The 20,761-nt window shown below is 37.3% G+C and overlaps 1 protein-coding gene across 5 annotated transcripts in view; it reads right to left on the bottom strand.

The window, feature by feature from the left end:
• Positions 1–20,761, bottom strand: part of PTPRZ1 (protein tyrosine phosphatase receptor type Z1) — a 167,243-nt gene that overhangs the window by 98,019 nt on the left and 48,463 nt on the right. For all 5 annotated transcript variants that reach the window (XM_081244031.1, XM_081244032.1, XM_081244029.1 and 2 more), the window contains one exon: positions 17,464–17,529. In XM_081244031.1, coding sequence (XP_081100157.1) covers positions 17,464–17,529 — 66 coding nt within the window. The remainder of the gene's footprint in view (positions 1–17,463; positions 17,530–20,761) is intronic.

Below are 20,761 nucleotides of genomic sequence, written 5' to 3'. Positions count from 1 at the left end.
CCATTAGATCAGGAAAACAATATTGGAGAACAAGTACTTAGAGATGCAGTTGTCAAGGACAGACAGCTACACATTAGACTTCAGATGAAAGGTTGATAAATAGAAGAGCAAATGACTGGAAAATTCCTAAGAATGGGGCGCTACCTGAAAGGCAGTTCCTGTTGAGAAAAAAAAAGATGGCGCTCAGGGTAGTGGTTGGAGTTACGTGAGTGATGGCTGAGAACCGGGGCTGCGTGGGAGAAATGATGCCCAAGGGCCAGTTTCAGGGACCCGCTTTGAGTCAAAGCATACCTGCTCCACAGTCTCTTAGGGAATGGAGAAAAATCACAAGTTTGAAATTTTATTTATTTATTTGAGAATGAGAAATGCATTAAAATTTTTTTTATTGGAGTATAGTTGCTTTATAATGTTGTGTTAGTTTCTGCTGCACAGCAAAGTGAATCAGTTATACATATACAAAAGTTGCACTTTGCTTTCATTGGTTAACCATAACTGGTTTATTTTTTAAATGATCATTCTTCTAGTTTAACAGCTTTGTTATATAAAAATAAGAAATTATGAAATCAAAGAGGATAAATATAGTTGACTAACCATGGATAAAATATAATTATAATCTGGTATTCTTCAGTAAGGTTACTGGAATGAAAACTTCACATTATCAGTTTTGTTAGTGCAGTGCAGTCATAAGTCATTTTAGAAACATTAGGGTGTTAATCCCAATACAATATATAAGAATATGTCATACATCATATCATATATATTATATAATATACAAGCAGATGTCATACATCATATCATATATATTATATGATATATAAGAAGTTGTGTTAAGTAATATTTAATGAGTGCTGTGATATCATTCTGTTGAGATCTGGAAGTAATACAAGATTTTTAAGTAGATGAAATTATGCCCTTGGCAAGGCAATTCTGTTAAGTAACTCTAAGTATGTTTAAAAGTAGAGACATCTCCATTCTTGAAAAATAATTTTACTTAAATTTTATCTCTTCTTTTTACAAGAAAAATTGTATAGAAAAATATTAATCATTATGTGCTCTTATAAAATCCAACACCCTTTAAGAATGACTTAACCAAGGCAACCAGGCTATCACATTTGTAGGGCAAAAATAAAAGGATCCTTTTACACTAAATTCCATCAGCTAATGAGGGGTGGGGTGAGAATCAGTAAATAACAAAGTTAGCAAGACACAGGCAGGTAAGAGGCAAGAAACTGACCTGTGTGTCAGATTATAGGGATTAAGGCAGACGTACAAGGAGACTAGGGTTAGCAATGATGAACATCTAAAAAACGGACTGAGGTTTAAGCAGGTTAGACTAGGCTCTTCACAATCAAAGTAAGGGAATCATGTTTCCTTGGCAGGCTGGCAACAGACTTTTAAAGGAATAGAAGGCCAAGCCAGTATATGTATCCAGAGGGCTGGTAAGTGGTAAGTGAGGTATGCAAGATGGGCCTGGCTGTGATGATGTTGAGGGTTGAGACTGCAGGCTGAAGGTTTGGGAACCCTTCAAGAATAATGCCATCTGTCCCACTAGGCCCCTTTAGCCTTTCAGTGGCCCCTTACCCCCCAAAGTTGATTTGGCTTGTAAAGATAAACCTGATTCTCCCATTTCTCAGAGGTCCTAGGACTTCTATATGGGAAATGCTGAGTTATCTACCAGGACTTGGGGACTCTTTTGTCTTGAAGAACCTGAGTCCTACAGACTACCACTCAGGGTTAATCCCCATTTTACTCTGCTGGGTTAAGGTGGTCTTTCAGTGTGTAACCATTTTACTGTATCGCAACTCTACTAAGAGAATACCCTTAAATCTTGGGGACGACACCATTTCTAAAGGAGACTCTGTGGAACTTTTCTCTACCTTGTTATGTTCAGTCTCTTTTCCAAGAAATGATTATGAGCCATGGCAACTGATTTTAGGATTAGTGTAGAACAGAAACATTCCACAGGCTCCCAGGAGGGAGGCTTTGAATTCCCTGTCAGATTCATATTCTCTCTCATCATGTCCTTTGGGGTATAGGCCTTAGAGTCCAGAAGTTCCATTAGAACGACTATGACAGGGGCCATCACTACATACAGGAATATGGGTGTTGGGGATTGCAAAGATCCTCACATTGGTGAACAGTGTCTCTATACTGTTGAATAGTTCCTTAGGTATTTGTAGGTAAACACTAGGTCCTTTCCCCATTTCTGTGACTAGGATGAAAAGTCGTATTTCAAATTCAGGACCTTCAACAAGCACTGCCCACTCATAATCAGACTGGAGTCCAAGTGTTCCTCAGGCTTCTCTGTCACTAATGACCTAGATTCCTGATCAACATCTAATAGTACATGCACGGTGGGTGCCATGCAGAACTTTTAATGAGTGAAGGAGATGTCATAATCAGGGCATGGTCCCTACTGAATTCTATTCTGAAGGTACTTGACTAGGCTTAATGATAAGAATTTGACCAAAATGACAAGCTGCTTCTTCCAAACTTTTGAGAAAATGACCCTGTCACTAAGTCTAACATTCTTCTCAGGGTTCTGGAGAGGAAGGTGTCTTTAACCTCGGAGGGATATATTCCATGGCTAACAAGGGAGAGAGAATTTCTTCTCCCTGGAATGGACATGGATTGAGATGTTATGCTTGACACACTGCCACCAGGGTACGGATGAATGGAGGTCCAGAATGCAAAGGAGGAGTAGATATGGCTGGCTGCAGATATCAATAAGAACTAGGTAGTGTTCAGTAGTTTTTCTGGAGTTCCCAACACTGACCATGTTATTACTAGGCAGGGCTTAATTGGGACTTTTCATATCACCTGGAGGTATACTGTGAATCTTCCCAAGCCAAAGGGCAAAACTGAGTCAAAAGGAAATTAAAAAAATTTTTCCCCAAACTTTCAATTTAAAAAATTTATCAAAAATTAATATCTACTTAAGATAAGACAATGTCTTGGCCTTACAAATTTTGTAGTTATTTATTTACTTGAATAAATGTAAGCCCTATAATTTTGGAAAGTCTCCAGAGGATAATAAACTAAAATGACTGTACTCAGTGTTCATGACCATACTTATGCAGCATAACTTAACAGGTCAGTAGGAGTCATTTCCTTTACCTACAGATGTTTGTTTTCTGCTGCCAGATAAGAAGTGCTCAATTAAAAGGTGTTGAATGAATGAATAAGTGAATGAAGGGATTATCCAACAAGTTCAGGCTCTATCATCCACTGTAAGATTTTCAAATAAGTTTTCTACTAGAATAATGAGATCTGACAGATGCTTTTTTTTCTCAATTTCTACATACAGCTATTAAAACTTTCAAAAATATCCCCCAGGGTGAGAGACTAAACTCCAAGCAAAATGCAGCCCAGTGATGGAAAATGTGATGTGTATGTGTAGTAGTAAAATAATTTATCCTGTGGAGTTGACATTAGTGACTTGAAAAGTGACAAATACATGAGTTACTTAACTCCAAACAGCTACTGAAGAAAGGAATGAATAACAATGTTTACTTAAAAAAAAATCCGGAAAAATTTCAAACCTATTTTTCAACTTGTGAAGGTAGCACTAAATTACATTACCAACAGCCAAAAAATTTAGGAGGAAATTGTTATTAACAGTAATAGTTTAGGAGAACTGCAAGACTGGAATTTGGAAACTAAAAAGAAAAGAAAAAAGAATCAAGGAACTAAGAATACCATTTGGATAGCATTAGAACCCAGGCTCTTTTGGAGCCAGGTCAATAAAAAATGATTCTTGAAAGGTTATGAAAAAGAACTTTCCTTGGCAATTGCTAGAGATAAATGTGTCTAGAGTAATTCAAGGTAAAGATAGCTGGCAGCCAGACTCACTAGTGAGGAATTCCCACTGGACTCACCCAGGCCAAGAACTTCCTGAGGTAGGTAATGATGCCCTACCTAAATCAACAAATTAATGGAAGTTGTGTTAACAAAAGTTTACCTTCTCTCTTTACTGATGCAGATAGCAGGTTTTGAAAATAACATTTACAATGTTATTATAAGTTAAATAGAAGCAAGAATAATATTTTTTCATGTCAATATACTACATCCAGAGAACTAAAGCACTCCCATGTGGGTACATGTATTCACACATATGCTTTCTCTTTTTTACTCTATCATTCATTCATTCCCCAAATTAAGGGGGAATGTAAGTAGAGACTGATCTAGATTCTGGACACTGCAAGATGAGGTTCCCCAGACCAACAGCAGCAGAATCACCTGAAAAGTGTTAGGTATTAAATTTACAGCCTCCACCTCAGATTTACTGAATCAGAAATTCTGGAAGTCGGACCCAGCAATCCTACTTTAGTAAGATTTATTTAGTAATATTTAGATAATTATGATGCACACTAAAGTTTAGGAAACACTGATTTAGATTATAAGCTCTCTATTTAATGCTCTTTTTAAGTTTTATCATTATAAGTGCTCCTTTGGCAAATTCATTTTCAAATAAGGAGCAAAATGGAAAAGCTTAGGAAAAATCCAATTAAGAAAATGGAATTCCACACTAATCCAGTATTTTATTATTTTTTAATGTTATATAAATGCGAAGGAATTTCATATAGTCACAAAAGTTATTTTTAGTTGATGGATCATCACACACTGTGAGCAAAAATACACTAATCAACTGTGATAATTTAGCATGAACCTTAACATTGTTAAACATGTAATAAATAATTTTTCAGTGATAACCTATAACATACAACCCTCCCAAGATGTGTGAATTTCAACGTCTTGTAATCTATTCTAACATAGTCCAAATATGGTGAAAAACTTGTGTGTGTGTGTGTATACATATATATACACACACACACACACACACACACAAGTATTATATATATATCATTGACAAAGTTTAATAGTTATCTGACCAATAGCTGCTTGCTGTTGAATTTCTTAACATTAGGAAATTGGAAGGTGACGAGACTATTTAATGCCAAATATTAATTAGCATCAGATAAATATAGCTCCTTAGATCTCTGTGGTATCTAATCTATTTAAACGTCTTGCAGTGATAACTCATAAATGATTAAACAAAGGTCAGACACATTAGAGGAATTTGCATCATAAGCCCAAACTTAATTTTCTACTCAATTTACTTTTAAAAATGTTGATGGGGGGCTTCCCTGGTGGCGCAGTGGTTGAGAGTCCGCCTGCCAATGCAGGGGACACAGGTTCGTGCCCCGGTCCGGGAAGATCCCACATGCTGCGGAGCGGCTGGGCCCGTGAGCCATGGCCGCTGAGCCTGCGTGTCCAGAGCCTGTGCTCCGCAATGGGAGAGGCCACAACAGTGAGAAGCCCGCGTACCGCAAAACAAGCAAACAAACAAACAAAAAATGTTGATGGGATAAAAACATGTCAATAAGACTTGACCTTAAATCAAACCTTCTTCCTTGTGCTGAAGAAGCATAAAAAAGCAATCTCGGGGCTTCCCTGGTGGCACAGTTGTTGAGAGTCCGCCTGCCAATGCAGGGGATGCGGGTTCATGCCCCGGTCTGGGAAGATCCCACATGCCGTGGAGCGGCTGGGCCCATGTGACATGGCCGCTGAGCCTGCGTGTCCGGAGCCTGTGCTCCACAACAGGAGAGGTTGCAACAGTGAGAGGCCCGCGTACAGCAACAGTGAGAGGCCCGCGTACAGCAAAAAAAAAAAGCAATCTCAGTCACCATAAATGAAAGGCATAGAACAGTTATTATAATTTACCAAAACATGTACTTTGCGGGGTAAAGGATCATAGTTAAAAGTCACAGAATCTTCTCCACAAATCTACTCTGAAGACACAGAAACATATCCCGAACTGGCTTTCCTCACTATCTCCACAGAAATTAAAGATGTAATTATTCTGCTAAAAGGAAACAATAGACGCTGCACTCTGAAGATGAACTGTTCTCCTTCCAAAAGAGAATGAACTCTTTCATGTCAATAAAGGCTCACTTAGAAAATGGGGAATTGGAATGGGGGATCCTTTGATCTATAGGTCAGCACCACTGTCGATCAATGTGCAAAAGAATGTGAGCTCCAGGAGAGTGACTGCTCTGAAGCATATTCTGAGAGCATATCAAGGCTACACGTTACCTGCATAATTGTTCTGACTTTTTAAAAAACTATACTTTGGTGAATGATGTAGAAAATGTGACTGAGCTGGCAGTGATTCAGACAATCAACTATGGGAAATTGATTCTCACTGAGCTAGGATAACGATCCCGATTGTGAAACGAATGCAGAGTGAATATACTGCGCTAAAGAGAGAAGAAAATCAAGTTGTGTGAGACTTTAAGTGCGCTCAATGGAATCCTGGCTAGATCGACTCTGGGTGAAATGCAAGTGTATAATGATATGGCCATCTTTCTAAGAAAACAGTATCCATTTCCACACTAGTTACAATTTATTAGCTACTCTTTAAGGATATAGATGACTACTATAGTATTTTCAACTTTATTGATCAGCAAAGAAGTTCACCTGCTACAGCCAAGTAGGAAGAGACCCAGATACAAGGCCCTCAGATACATAAACCATTAGATCATTATACGAAGTGAGTAAATACGCAGAAGCAGAAGACTTTCTGTGACGCAAAACAACTTGTTAATCATACATAGAATAAAAATTAATTTAAATAAATTTATATTATATTAAATAGACGTTTAAGCCCCGTTTGGTTATAAAACAAATATATATCTAGTGTAGACAAACTAGAAGATATGGACAAGCAGAGATGAAAATAAAAGGCACCCACAATTCCACTTTTCAATAAAAAGACACATGCATAAAGCAAAAAGACCATACGATGGCTTTGGAACCAGCATTTTTTATATCTACACGATAATTAAAAAATCTAACAGCTTTGTGTTGTAACCCACATCACTGAAACAAATGACTTAGATGTGGCCATAAGGAGTCTCAGGAAGAGCCCTGGGAGTCAAGACCCAGGTTCAAGTTTCCAGTCTGCTGCTCAGCTTGTGACTCTGGGCAAGTGATTTCATCTCTCTTTCTCCATTTGTAAGATGAAAACACTATCATGTCTCAGCTTTATTCATTCATGGCATAAGTACTTGCAGGGTACATACCATGCGCCACACTATGCGAAAGGAAAGATGAATAAAACACGGGACCTGCCACGTCCTTGTATTACGTGCAACAAAGAGGAGGGCACAGGGACACGGGAGGAATATGAGAGATCTGCACTGGCCTGGGGGCAGCAGGAATCAGGAAGGCCTCACTTCTTAAAGGAGGCGCAGAGGTTTGGAATTCTGGCAAAACAGTGAAAAATGATTAGAATCAGAGAGACCTGCTTTTGAAAATGCTGGCACAGCAGAAGGCAGGGGGAAAGATAATTATGGGGGGCAGAACAGGATAGGTGGGCTGAAACGAATCACGAAAGCCACTCTATGGCACACTAAAGATGTTTTGTTCAGGTAAGAGATGCTTTGGGCCAGACCTAGGACTTTTCTAGGCTGGAATGCAGAGGATCTTAGAGGTTCTTTGTGGCTTCTGGCAAACCAGCCTCCAAACCGTTATAGGCTGTGCAGGGACCATCTTAACTATCACAGAATATTCTGGGACACTTAACAGCTGCCCAGATTCATTCCCCAAACTGTATATGCCTAGGGTTCCACGGGGAGGGAAGCGAACTTGAACCCTATTTAGAGGTAGATTCAGAGTAGTATCTAATAACCTAGGGAGGTGGGCTTGAAGGAAGCCAGGACTGAGAGAGGCAGTCGGGAACCCCTGAGAAATAATTATCGTATCCATTTTTCATTTTGTAAGCGATGGGGAGCAACTGAAGGGATTCAAACAGGAGAATAATATAATCACATCTGTACTTTAGAAAGAGAACAGTGTGATGGATATTAACCTGGTACAAAACAAGTCCTGAGTATTACAGAAAATGGACCTGACTTTAATACCTTTATTGAGCACTTTATATGTACTGGGCACTGTTCTAAGTGCTATGAACATACTGACTCATTTAATCATTGCTGCGCCCTTTGAGGTAGGTACCACTATTAGCTCTTTTGACAGATGAGGAAATAAAAGAGGCAGAGCCTATGGAGCCCACTCTGAAGCTAAGCCGTTAGATAGTCTGACCCCAGACCCTGTTACTAATCAGACAAAATAGCAAAGGAAAGCCCACTAAAACCTGCTTCCTTAAACTATGAAGAGGTTCATAATCTTTATCTCAGCTTGCACTCCCTGTGAAGTCATGTGACATGGTTAGTCCCGTCTCCTTGAAACCCTCTCTCATTTGGATTCTGTAAAACCCTCTCCCTCCCCCTGCCTTCCTAACATCCCCCTCTTTTGGTCTCTTTCATTAGTTCCAGTTCCCTTAGTTTACTAACTAAAACAGTGATGAAAAATCATGCTTAACATCCCTTAGTACAAATAGGTCAATAACTAAAAAGTTAAGTTATTGCCAATCAAAGTATGCTATAAATTTTATTATCTAGAATCTTGGATAGGATAGCAGTTAAACCAGAATTAATTTATGGGGCCCTGAGAATGTTCTCATCACATTCCTAGTTTTCTGTCCAGAGAGGAAGAGTACTAGAGAGACTGGGGCATAGCGATCTCGATTTCTCTCTCACCCACAGCTTAGCACGGCCGCTCTCTTTGCCTGGAACAATCTTTCATCCGTGTTGGTTTAGTTAGCTCCTACTTATGCTTTATCTCAACTTAAAGTCCCTTTCTCTCACTCTCGGGAGCCTCCCCTGAACCCCTTAAGCTCTGTAGGGGCCACAGACGTGTGTCACCACAGTCTACTACTGGGGCATTTGTCACACTTTGTAATCTGTCGTTGGCATGTGATTGCTTCTGCATGCCCGGAACCCGGGAAAACATCTGGCTCATGTTATACATCCAGTAAGTATTGGTTCGTTAAACTAAAGATCTCAAAACTTTAAATTTCGCTTTGTCGAGGAGTATATAATAACATCCAGGTAGAAGGCAAGTCAAGAAATGATAAGTACTCAACTCCTTCACATTCTAGCAGATTAACTGAACCTCAGAATCTCCTCAAGGGGGCGCTATAGGCATGGGTGCAACTTTGGGGGTTTTAGAAAAGAAAACTATATGTTATTTATGAAAAAAGTGCTGCAAGCAGCTCTTACTTCCCAGAGATACTCATGAAATATGAAAGGAAACACACATGTAAAAAAGCTAGATTAGCCGTTAGTAGCTTAGAGATAATCCAGTTCGGCACGTGCCAACTTTTGAATGTGCTTTGATGCTGATTCTGGGTGGCTCCGCTATTGTTTCAATTTCCAGGTGGCAAAGGGCTATAAAATACAGCTTCTCCTTTTTCCAATTCTTTAAGATTTATAGCTATTTTTTATAAATTCCAGCTATCATATACATTTCTATATAAATTGAAATTTTATATATATATTTAAGATATTTACATAAATATATTTATAGGTAAATATTTATAAATATAATATATATTGTGCTTATACATACTTATATTCGTAAACATAACTACATTTATATATTTATACATAAATAAACCTGCACTTACATATAAATCACATATAATATGATTTTTCTTAAATGAACGTGTGTTATTTTTATAATGAGAAATAACTGATTTTCATTTTGGGGGAAAACATATACCAGATCGTTACTCTTGATACTCATCAAGATAATGCCTCACTGACTTTGTCACTGGGAGAAATGACAGGAGCAGAGAAATGATCAGAAAGGCATCTACAGTCTTGTCACACTCAGTCTCCTCAGCCCGGGTACGGTCTCCTCTTTCTCAAAAAGTTGTCATCAAAAATTAATCTGTTAAATTAGAGCTGGATAGCATCTTCTAAGGGACTAAAGTTTAGCCTAGGTAGATAAGAATCTGATTTTAAGTTCAAGGTTGCTGCTGCTTCCTAGAGACCGCCAATCACCTCGCTGGCTATGGGCAGCTGCTGGATGGGACTGGATGCCTGCACTTTGGCTGGCTTGCCTGTGAGTCTGCCTGGGAACCCCCAGGGTGGTCTTCTCATTTCGGGCTCTTTGAGAAGGAGCCCACAGTGGAGTTGCTTGAGCTCTTTGTTTCCAGGACAGTGCATACAGGCATTTAAGAGTGAGGGGGCCTCTGGGTGGGGAGTAGCCCCTCAAACAGCCGGGAGCATCACGGGGAACCTGGAAGCTGGTCCCACTGATGCCAGGCTCCACTCTGCACTCAACCTCTGCTGCCAGGTTTCTTCCTCAGTCACGATAATTATTTCTCAGGGGTTCCCGACTGCCTCTCTCAGTCCTGGCTTCCTTCAAGCCCACCTCCCTAGGTTATTAGATACTACTTTGAATTTACCTCTAAATAGGGTTCAAGTTCGCTTCCCTCCCCATGGAACCCTAGGCATATACAGTTTGAGGAATGAATCTGGGCAGCTGTTAAGTGTCCCAGAATATTCTGTGATAGTTAAGATGGTCCCTGCACAGTCTATAACAGTTTGGAGGCTGGTTTGCCAGAAGCCACAAAGAATCTCTAAGATCCTCTGCATTCCAGCCAAGAAAAGTCCTAGGTCTGGCCCAAAGCATCTCTTACCTGAACAAAACATACTACATGGTTAAAACAGAGACCTGTATTCGTAGGTAGCAGGATAGAGAGAAAGCCATATAGATACATACATACATTCAAAAGGGGAAGAAAATCAGTCCTAAACATATCTGAATATATTTCAAAATAATTTTTTGTATCAATAATTCTCTGCTTCAGTTAATGAAAAATCTTTCTGAATAGAAGAAATGAGTCATTTACGTATTCTTCATCTTTTTGCTCTTTGAAAATCCTCGGTTTAAAGAGTCAGAGTTACCACACAGAAAATAGGGAACTACGTAAATAAGCCTTTCACTCAGCCTTTACTGATTCATAAAATAAGAAGGTGACATAGGTCAACTTAAAATAATTGCAATGGTACTTTGCCTAAATGTTGAAAATATTTAAATGAATTTTGTGTGATTACACAAACTGTGGTCTGATCTTAGATTTTTTAAAAAATTAATCATGTAATATTCTCTCTCTCTCTCTCCATGTTTTGGTTTTTTTTTTTTTTTTGGTTTTGCTTTTGCTGAAAGATGAATTTTATGAACCAGGGCACTTCAGAGTAAACACAGAAAGTGAGATAAAGGAGGCCCAGAAAAGGGAGGGAGAACAGTACACCCAGCCACTAAGCCCAGACATCTGAGCACAGACGGAAGGAGAAACAGCCAGATGTTCTCATCTTGAGCTGCTAAGGGACTTGTCCAATCCATTCAAGACTACCAAGTATAGTCAGCAGGGGTGGTTATGAGGCTGAGCTAGAGAATCTGTGCAATTTCAACTCTACTCACGGGGGAATACTACTGGCATATTGTTTTACTCTTAGATACATTCAGCAATGATTATTTAATGGTAATGCTAATCTGTAGCCACACCTTTATTTTTTCAGTTCTACACTAAAGTGATAGTTGCAGAGAAATAAATTCTAAGTTTTAGATTATTTAACTGAACCTATTCAGCCTTTACAATGAGGCATGCTCTACTCATCACATTTAGCATGGGGAAAGTTTGCTCAGTCATACATCTTAGCTAAACTTTAAAAAATGTACAATGATAGGAAATACCTGTCTATAATATGCATTTAAACAACCCCTTCTAATCCTCTTGTGAGATTATCAGATACACCCCGACTTGTTTAATCTGTTTGGGCTCAAGTTAAAGACACTGCCATAATAATCACTTGGATTTGTAGCGTAACTGCTCAAAGAGATTTCCTACAACAGTGTGAAACACTGATTTGATTCATGCACAATCAGGTAGGGCATTGTTAAAAACTATTTCCTGAAAGAAAACTGAAATACAGAGCAGTTAAACAGCCTGGTCAGTCTGAATGTTAGTGATGACCAGACAGCCTGACTCTACATGTCCTCATGCTCTGATTAGATGTCTGTGGCATCCTCTCACTGCAGTTTAACAGGGACCCTACATTCTGACAGGTGAAAATACAAAGCTGTGGTCCTTATCCAACTACCTTGCCCTTCTTAGCTAAAACTAAGAGAAGCAAGTTGAAAACCTTTTGTTTCAATATACGTGTTTAAACAATTAGCGAAATACGAATAGCATACAATAAGATGTGATCGTCTCCTGCCTCCTATGGCCCTCCATAGTCCCGTTCTTCAGGGGTAACCACTGCCAACAGGGTGGTGTGTATCTTTCCAGGCCTCTCTTCTATGTCCATATAAACATATAATATTTTACAAAAATGAGGTAATTCTATACGTGGAGTTCTAGAACTTGCCTTTTCACTCTTAAGTTGGAAATAAGAAATGAACAGTCTGTTTTAGATAAGGAGTGATGATTCAGAGGAAAACATAATATGTTAAAAATGTTTACATAGATGTAAAGAGAGGGCTGGATCAGCCAGGAATCAGTCATTATTCAAGGTAGATTCAAATTTTCTTTCTGAGTTACCTTTGGCCTACTTTCTCCTAGGTTAAGAGAAGAAAAATTACTAAACCTAACTATGGTACAAAAACAAATGCCAAACATCAAACCAGACAATACACAACCTTATAATATGGTTCTTTTGTTTTCCGCAAGTAGCATCTTCTAGTCTATATATGTGTTGGAAATACTGTTTAGACAGGATAATCTATTTAAGGAAGCAGAAATCAATTCAACGTTCAGAGACTTTCTCCTTCCAAGGTATTCAGTCAAGTGTCTAATTGTGACTCCTGTGTGGCCTTTCTAACTTGTACCCAATGCAACCCTTTAACTAAAACTCTAAAGGTATCTGGGTTTAAGAAAACTTGAGAATATATCAATACAAAATTTTCAATTTCAAGTTGTCTTAAGGTATGGTGAAAAAGAACCAACAGAATATATATTTTTTTAATTTCCAGGAAATAAAGACTACATTTCAATAGTGACTACTTCTAAGAACAGAGCAGTGAAAGTCCATTCATTTCTGATGATCTAATCATTGCTTGAAGGTGAAATGGCCTAACAACTCAAACAGAAGGAAGATCTTAATCTCATGTGATCATTATGGGCTATGTGTTCATGATATTAAAAAAAAAAAGACCAAATGACTTAGTTTTTTTTTTTTTCATTGAATGTCTTTGTTCAGGCATTGTTATAGAAAATTTAAGGTTAACAGAAAGAAGCCTTATGTGAAACCTTCAGAAGAAACCTTTATGAAACCCTTACATGAAATGAAGTTACTAAGGAAAGAACTGGATTTTAGGCTGACATTCCCAGATTTACAATTCATTCTTTCATTGCAGAGTGACAAACGAACTTTGCTCACCTTCTTGTAATAACTTTAAAAATGGGACTGGTGACTGTATTTACCAACCCTGCCATTTCTCAACATAATTATAGAATATATCCTGAATAGAAAAGTTGTTTATGACCTATGTTAAAAAAAACACAACTGAAAGAGTAATACTTTCTCCTCCCCTTCCACACTCTATTTCTCCAACCATTTGGTAGCCAGCAGGGATTTTTATTGTTTCTTCACATATTACAATTGTGTAATCTTTCTTAAACAACCTTAGCTTAAATGATTCCATTTAAATCATGTTTGATGTGCCATATGATATTTTTAAATGGCTTATGGTAAAGCAATGAGCTCTCTTACAGACAGATGTTATGATGTTCTTAGTAATTTTTATGAATAGAATTCTATATATACAAACATTCAAGTGTAGGTCTTTTCTTCTGAGATTGCAGCTAATCTGACAAGTAGCTCAACAAGATAAGCTGCTGTGAACAAAACTAGGCCTATGTGTGGTCAAAACCAATTTACTTCAGCCATTCATCAATTACTTAAATTTAAGAATCTTAAAATTAATTTATCCTGAAATTTTACACAGTTAGCACATATAGTTTTTCATTTTCCAGGTGGAATAATAATCATAGAAATTGAAAAGACTACCAAACTTTATCTACATTTGTACTAAAAATAAAAAGAGATAATATACTTAATAGTGAATAATCCGCATTTAAAATGCTTGGCTTTGGTGTGATTTGCTTGGGAGAGATATGTTTATTTAGAAAACGGCTTTAATTTGTTTTCTTTTTGACGCTCTAGGAATTCAGACAAAATAATCAATCCACACTCAACTTGAGCTAAGCAGCTATAAAATGTCCTCAGCTGAAACTCTCTCTAATCTCTTCCTAGGATCCTTTGGTAAGCTTCCACCCTCACCTCAACTCTGGAACATTCCCTTTTGAGACCTACCAGCCCTCCTCCTATAGCAAATGACACTTTTTAATGAATCTATCCCTTTGATCACCAGACTGTCTCTTAAAGGAGCTAAAGCCAATAGGCCTTAAGTTATGAACAGGATGATGCAACTGGATTATAAAGCAAAGAACTGTGCATTGTTTGTGCATAGATCCATCCATGAAAGCCTGGCCACTCTTCAGGTGCCACATCTACATGCAATTAGCCCATTAAAAGGAAGAGCTCTGTGGCTGCCTCCTAAGATAGCAATATATGCATGGTGGTATTTGCCAGAAGCTACTGGTAAAACTGCCATCTTCTTGTCTTCTCCTGCTCTGAGGAGGCACCTTCAGGAACCTCAAGTACCTCAGGCTGCTGGAAACAGGAGGCATTACCCCTCATACACCTGCCCTTGCTTGGGGTGATGAGAACTGTAACCCTCTCTCTCCCTAGGCTACAGGTCCTCCATTTTCTGATTCTAGGTTTAGGGAGAATGAAGGATGCATTAAAGCTTCTTTTTCATTTGTAAATATATGAGTTCTCTGTTTAAAAGTTCATCAGTTAAAGTAAAATAACCAGCTTTTAGTTCCAGCTCAAACTAGGAAGGTAGATGTTAACAAAACTAACCAGCTGATTTTTATTCTATGAACATCTTTATGTATCAAGTTTACTACAACAGTTATATATTATTTTTTGTTCTTGTTTAAGGATTGTTTTATTGTTAATATTATTTATAGCTCTAGTATTATTTTAAGAAGGTCAGACTAAAGGAAAGTATTCTTTCTCTTATGTTTAAATCCTTAAATACTTAAAAAAAACCTTAAATATAATTTAAAGATACTTAAAAGATACCTTTTACTCAAAATAACTTAGTTTAAAATCTTTAGGTTGTATGAGTTATGTATATAATAGAGAAAAATTGGTCCAGAACCTGGAATTAAATCCAGAGAAACTAAGACACAAATTTATTCAAGTAGAATGTAACACACACTTTTACTGAAAACAAAAGTGAAATTGTTTAGGGTAAATAAATGGATTGTTCATTTTTTTATAGTACTTACTCAGGTGTACCCTTCTTATTCACTTAACCATTACTTCAGGTAGTATTTATTTACCATATGTCCTCCCAAAATCCTAACCTAAACCCTGTTAGTTAGGGTAATTTAAGAAATTAAGTAATTAGATAAAAGCAAATTAAAAATGAGATTTTACTTTTTGTCAAACAAGTCGATCAGATTTTTTAAATTAGTGTGAGTAAAAATGTGGGGAAATGGATAAATTAACACAATTTTCTAAAATTTGACCATATATATTAATATTAAAAACAGTAGGCACTTTGATTCAACAACTCTCTTTTTGTTAAAGTTCATTTTTTCTGAAAAAAAATTGCTCAAGTAAATAGGATTTGAGGATGTTCATTACATTAAGTATATAAGAGCAAAACATAAACAAAATTTTTTAAAAAGAATAATTACCTTAAATAATTAAAAATGGCCTAGAGTTATGGAGTTTTTGTTTTTATATATTTCTCAAGTCAAAAAAAATTAAAAATAATAGGCAGAATTCGTTAGATATATAGGTCATAATTATAAATGGGTAGATTAAGAGCAAGTCTTTCTATACAATATCATACAGAACAACCACATGCCCATCTGCACAGTAATCCACAGGCTAGATATGCCTTAATTTGTTCAATTTTTCCTGCTTTGATGGATACCTTGATTATTTTCCATGTTCTAATTTAACTTATTTCATAGAAAAGGTGATACAAATGACTAATAAAAATTAAAATCCTGACTTCAACAGTAATCAAACAGAACAAATTAAAACAAAATGTCATTTTTTAAAACATGTCAAATTGGTGAAGATTTTCAAAATGACAGTCATTAAATCCTGGTTTATTCAGTGGGGTAGTCACTTACTTATACTCTATGTAAGCATATATATGCTCTCTAGAAAGCAGTTAGGTCATGTGTATCAAGAATTTTGAAAGCATTTATTTTCTTCTACTCAATAATGGCATATCAAGGATTCTCTAATAAAAAATGATAAAAATATAGACATATCTATTCATCTATTTGCCACCATTTCTTTAAACAGTGAATAGCTTGAATTGGATGATTAAAAATGAAACACTTATTCAATGGACTATTAAGTACCAGGATCAACAGGAATTGTCACTGCTCAAAACTAACTTCCAGAATAAATTGGATGTAAAACTCTATGTAAAAAATATATAAACATAATGTAATAAAAACTGGCCTGAAAAGAATATACCAAATTTTCTAGTGGATATATCTGGTGGGAGTAAAAAGTGATTTTTATGTTCTTCTTTGTGTTTGAATTTTTTTTTAAGTTTCTACTTTTAAAGTAAGAATAAATAAATAAAGAAAATGTGTGTCTTGCTACAAAATTCATCATGCTTCTGCCCTTTATCTATAAAATAAAGTCCAAATTGGCTAGGCTCTTGTTGAAGCCCTTTTAATTTGATCCTGACTTATCAACCCAATCTTATTTCTAATGAGTATCCAACTCTACTACTCAGCTTTATCTCAGATGGTCATGAGGCATGTCATGTTCCCTCTAGGTTCCATCCAGGCTCATCTGATCAGGCCTAGAGCTTCTCTTCTTTCCTAAGTTTTCTGATCAGGATTTCTGGATGTAACTATTTTAAGCCAACTTCAGTTACACATGATGCTCAAAGCCACATCTGGTAATCATACAAAATCACGTTAGACCCTGATTCCAATTAACTCAGCACAGTAATTCAGAAGGAAACCCCGTTTGAAAGCAAGATTCCCGTCAATATTTGTTAATATTGATCATAACAACAACTGTGATCATAACAAAAATAGCAGCTAACGTTTATTGAGAATTTTCTATTTACAAGGAAGCTCTGTGCCAACTCCATTTATCTCATTTAATGCTCAGAAAACCCCTCCATTTCACAGATGAAAAAACTGAACCTCAATTAGGTTATGCATTTTTCCAGAGGAGACATAGCTAGTGTGGATCTGAGATTCAAATCTAGCTCTGTCTGAGATCAATATACTCTACACTACCAACTTGCTAATGGAAAATCACTAGAAATCATTTTGCATATGATATATTTTTAGTGATTAATTGCATACCCATACAGCTAAGTTAAAATGATGTGTGGAGCTACAAAGTTTTCTTTTACATATAAAAACAGATCCAAAAACGATAAAAATTTCCATTGAATTTCATTATATTCTAATATATTTACCTGTATAGGACCAGCCAATCTCTTCAACAAGTTTTCTCTGTTGTCTGTAGTATCCATAAGCCCAATCTACAACCAAGAAAAACCAATTGATCAATGCATAGAAAAATATGTGTGCAAATTAAAAAAAATATAAGATGCCCAAAGCATCATTCATACCATAAATGGTCCTTGATTACTCTTTTCTATGTCACCTTCCCAATGTCTCCTCCCAATTCCAACTGCCACCATTATAAGACTCCACTGTCCATGCTCTGGTAATTAGTGTGAGTTTTAGCAGGGCACATTTAAAAATTGCTAAAGTTCAGACAGAGACAAAGAAAATAATCTGTGAAAAGCAGGAGCAGGGCTTCCCTGGTGGCGCAGTGGTTGGGAGTCTGCCTGCCGATGCAGGGGATGCAGGTTCGTGCCCCAGTCCGGGAGGATCCCACATGCCGCGGAGCGGCTGGGCCCGTGAGCCATGGCCACTGAGCCTGCAGGTCCGGAGCCTGTGCTCCGCAGAGGGAGAGGCCACAACAGTGAGGCCCACGTACCGCAAAAAAAAAAAAAAAAAGCAGGAGCAACCTAGAGGGTTTCATCCCGAAGTGACACTGGGGTCAGAAAGGACAGCTTGTCCTATCTTCAGACTTTTCTTCCCATTCCCTAAGTTGAATACTTGAAATACTATAGATTAGAGATACTTTTAAGGTTACAACCCAAGTTTTATCTGTAAATGCTTCTACGAGATCCAGAGGTTACCACGTTTTCAAAATTTACTTCCCTACAATGCAAAACAAAATTAGCTGTCTTGAAGAAATGGAAATTTAAATGTGTGTGTGTATGTTGGCTGGGAGAAAGGTTGTGTTAGACGGTGTAGGTGAATTTGTGTCTTGGAGGAACAGAGATGCCTGATGAGGTAATACAGTGGGAAGCTTGGAGTACCATTAAGTGGTGGATGCTTCATGACCTAGAGATAGAGGCTCTACATCTTGAACATGGGACAAGGGGTACAGAAAAGAAAATGGATGGAAGCCAAAGTCTCACTCCACACAATTCAAAATTTTGCCTGGAGTCATTCCTGTACCCAAGAAACAGGGATGTTATGATTCATCCTCCTCCTTCCTGTGCCATTGTGCTATTGCTCCCTTTATCCCAGCCTGTGTTAACCCTAGTACTCCATTTCAGCTACATTGTGGGCAAAATAAATCTTTGTGAACTAGGTTTGGAACCTGATCAGTGTTGACAAAACTATTTCTGTAGAAAAGGCTACAGGAGTCCCCTGGTGGCCTCGTGGTTAGAATTCCTGGCTTTCACTGCTGTGGCCCAAGTTCAGTCCCTCCTGCTTGGGAACTGAGATCCTGCAAGCTGCATGACGTGGCCAAAAAAAAAAAAAGAAAAAAGAAAGAGAAGAAAAGGCTACAAATAGCTAGTTTACAAATGAATGTGTGGAACATTACTTATTCATAAATTGGGGTTCTGTCAATATAGCTTTCATTTGAATGTGAGGATTTATTTATACCATACCATACCATATACATATATACATATTGTATAGATAGATAGATAGATAGATAGATAGATCTTTCTCATCAGCTGGGAAGACAGACTCTACTTCCTCTTATTCTCTCTACACAGGTGTTTTCTTCTTTATTGATAGCTCCCAATTTCAAGGAGGCAAATATCTCAAGGACATTTCAGAAATTATTTTTCTCTCCCATGTTATATACAGTCTGATTAGTAGAACATGGTAATACATACTAAAATATTTTATAAAAACTTAAAAGCAAGCCAGCTTCCAGAAATACACATTCTGAATCCACAGATTATTCAAGACTAAAACCTAGCTTGGAGAAAACAAAAAAAATTGTTTCAAAAATTTCATTACCCATAAATATAGGTAAATATTCTACTGGCTGTGGAGCACATTTCAACAAATATTTGTTTTTATAACAGCTTTACTGAAACGTGATTTACACATCTTACAATTCACCCATGAAAGTTAATGGCATTTAGTATATTCACAGAGTTGTACAATCATCACTACAAACAATTTTAGAACATCTTCATTATCCCAAAAAGAAACCCCATACCCTTTAGCTGCCACCCCCACCCCATCTCTACCTTCACTAAGCTACGTTATCTCTATAGATTTGGATATTCTAGATATTTCTTAAAAACAGAATCACACAATACATGGCCTTTTGTGACTGGCTTCTTTAACTTTGCATAAGTAACATTTCCAAGGTTTATCCATGTTGTAGGATATATCAGTACTTCATTCCTTTTTATTGTCTAATGGTACTCTATTGTACGGTGACCAAGATGGCCTTAAAGTTCCCCTCAGCTTGACTGAACTTTAGGCAGGCTACTTCTTAGCTCTAGGCTCTTGACCTCCCTTTTCTTCCAGCATTCAGTTTAGAAAACTTACAAATTTTCTCTCTATTCCTTTAAGATGTAAATCTTTTTTATTAGCACATGACAATTTTACAACTAGGACTGTACTTCTCAAGAATATGGGAATTGTCTCTCCTAAATGTAACCATTGAAGGAAATAAGCACCCTATCTCCCATTTTCTGTGGGAGGGTAGGAACCTAACTTCCAGTGAGGTATCTTGCTCCAAGTTGCAAAAACTACCTCCTGTCATAATGATATGAGCTTATTTTTCCTTTGAATAGAGACAATTAGCAAATGCAGATGGCCTATGACTTCCTCTCATGTCCTGCATTACTTTTACACTGGGGCTCAACCTAGCTCGTAAAAAACCTCACCCTCTCTGCCTCATCAGAGTTGAGCTCAGACTTGATTCTGCCTTCTCTCCCCTACTGCAATAGCCTCGAAGAAAGTTTTCCTTGCCTGTTTAATTTTGTACGCTGTAATTTTTGTTTTGACGTTGGCTATGCCACATTTCTTTTATCCATTCATCAACTGAGGGATACTTGGGTTGTATCCTCTTTGGGGCTATCATGAGTAATGCTGCTTTGAATATTCATGCATATATTTGCTTTTCTACTTAAAAAATAATCATTAGGCTCATAATTTATTTTTTAAATAGAGTTGTACCATAAAATGGTAGTCATTTAAGGTTAAATTCTGGGGAGAAGTGTTTTTTCATGATCAAGGAATATATACAATTAGGGCCTCAAAGGTCATTTGATCCAGACTTTAACAGACTACAAAAAAATAATTCTTGTTTTAGGGATTAGGTAATTTTTCCCAAGGAAATGTAAGTGGTTTGTACAGGCAGAAAGTGACAAAAACGGAAACAATAATCCATGGCTTCTGCCTCGTACTCACTAAGTCTTCCACAATATCAAGGATTCC

This window comes from Mesoplodon bidens (assembly GCF_964165515.1).
Source record: "Mesoplodon bidens genome assembly, chromosome: 9".
NCBI lineage: Eukaryota > Metazoa > Chordata > Mammalia > Artiodactyla > Ziphiidae > Mesoplodon > Mesoplodon bidens.
Note: the sequence above shows the minus strand (reverse complement) of the source record. Positions and strands in the feature narration are given on the sequence as shown.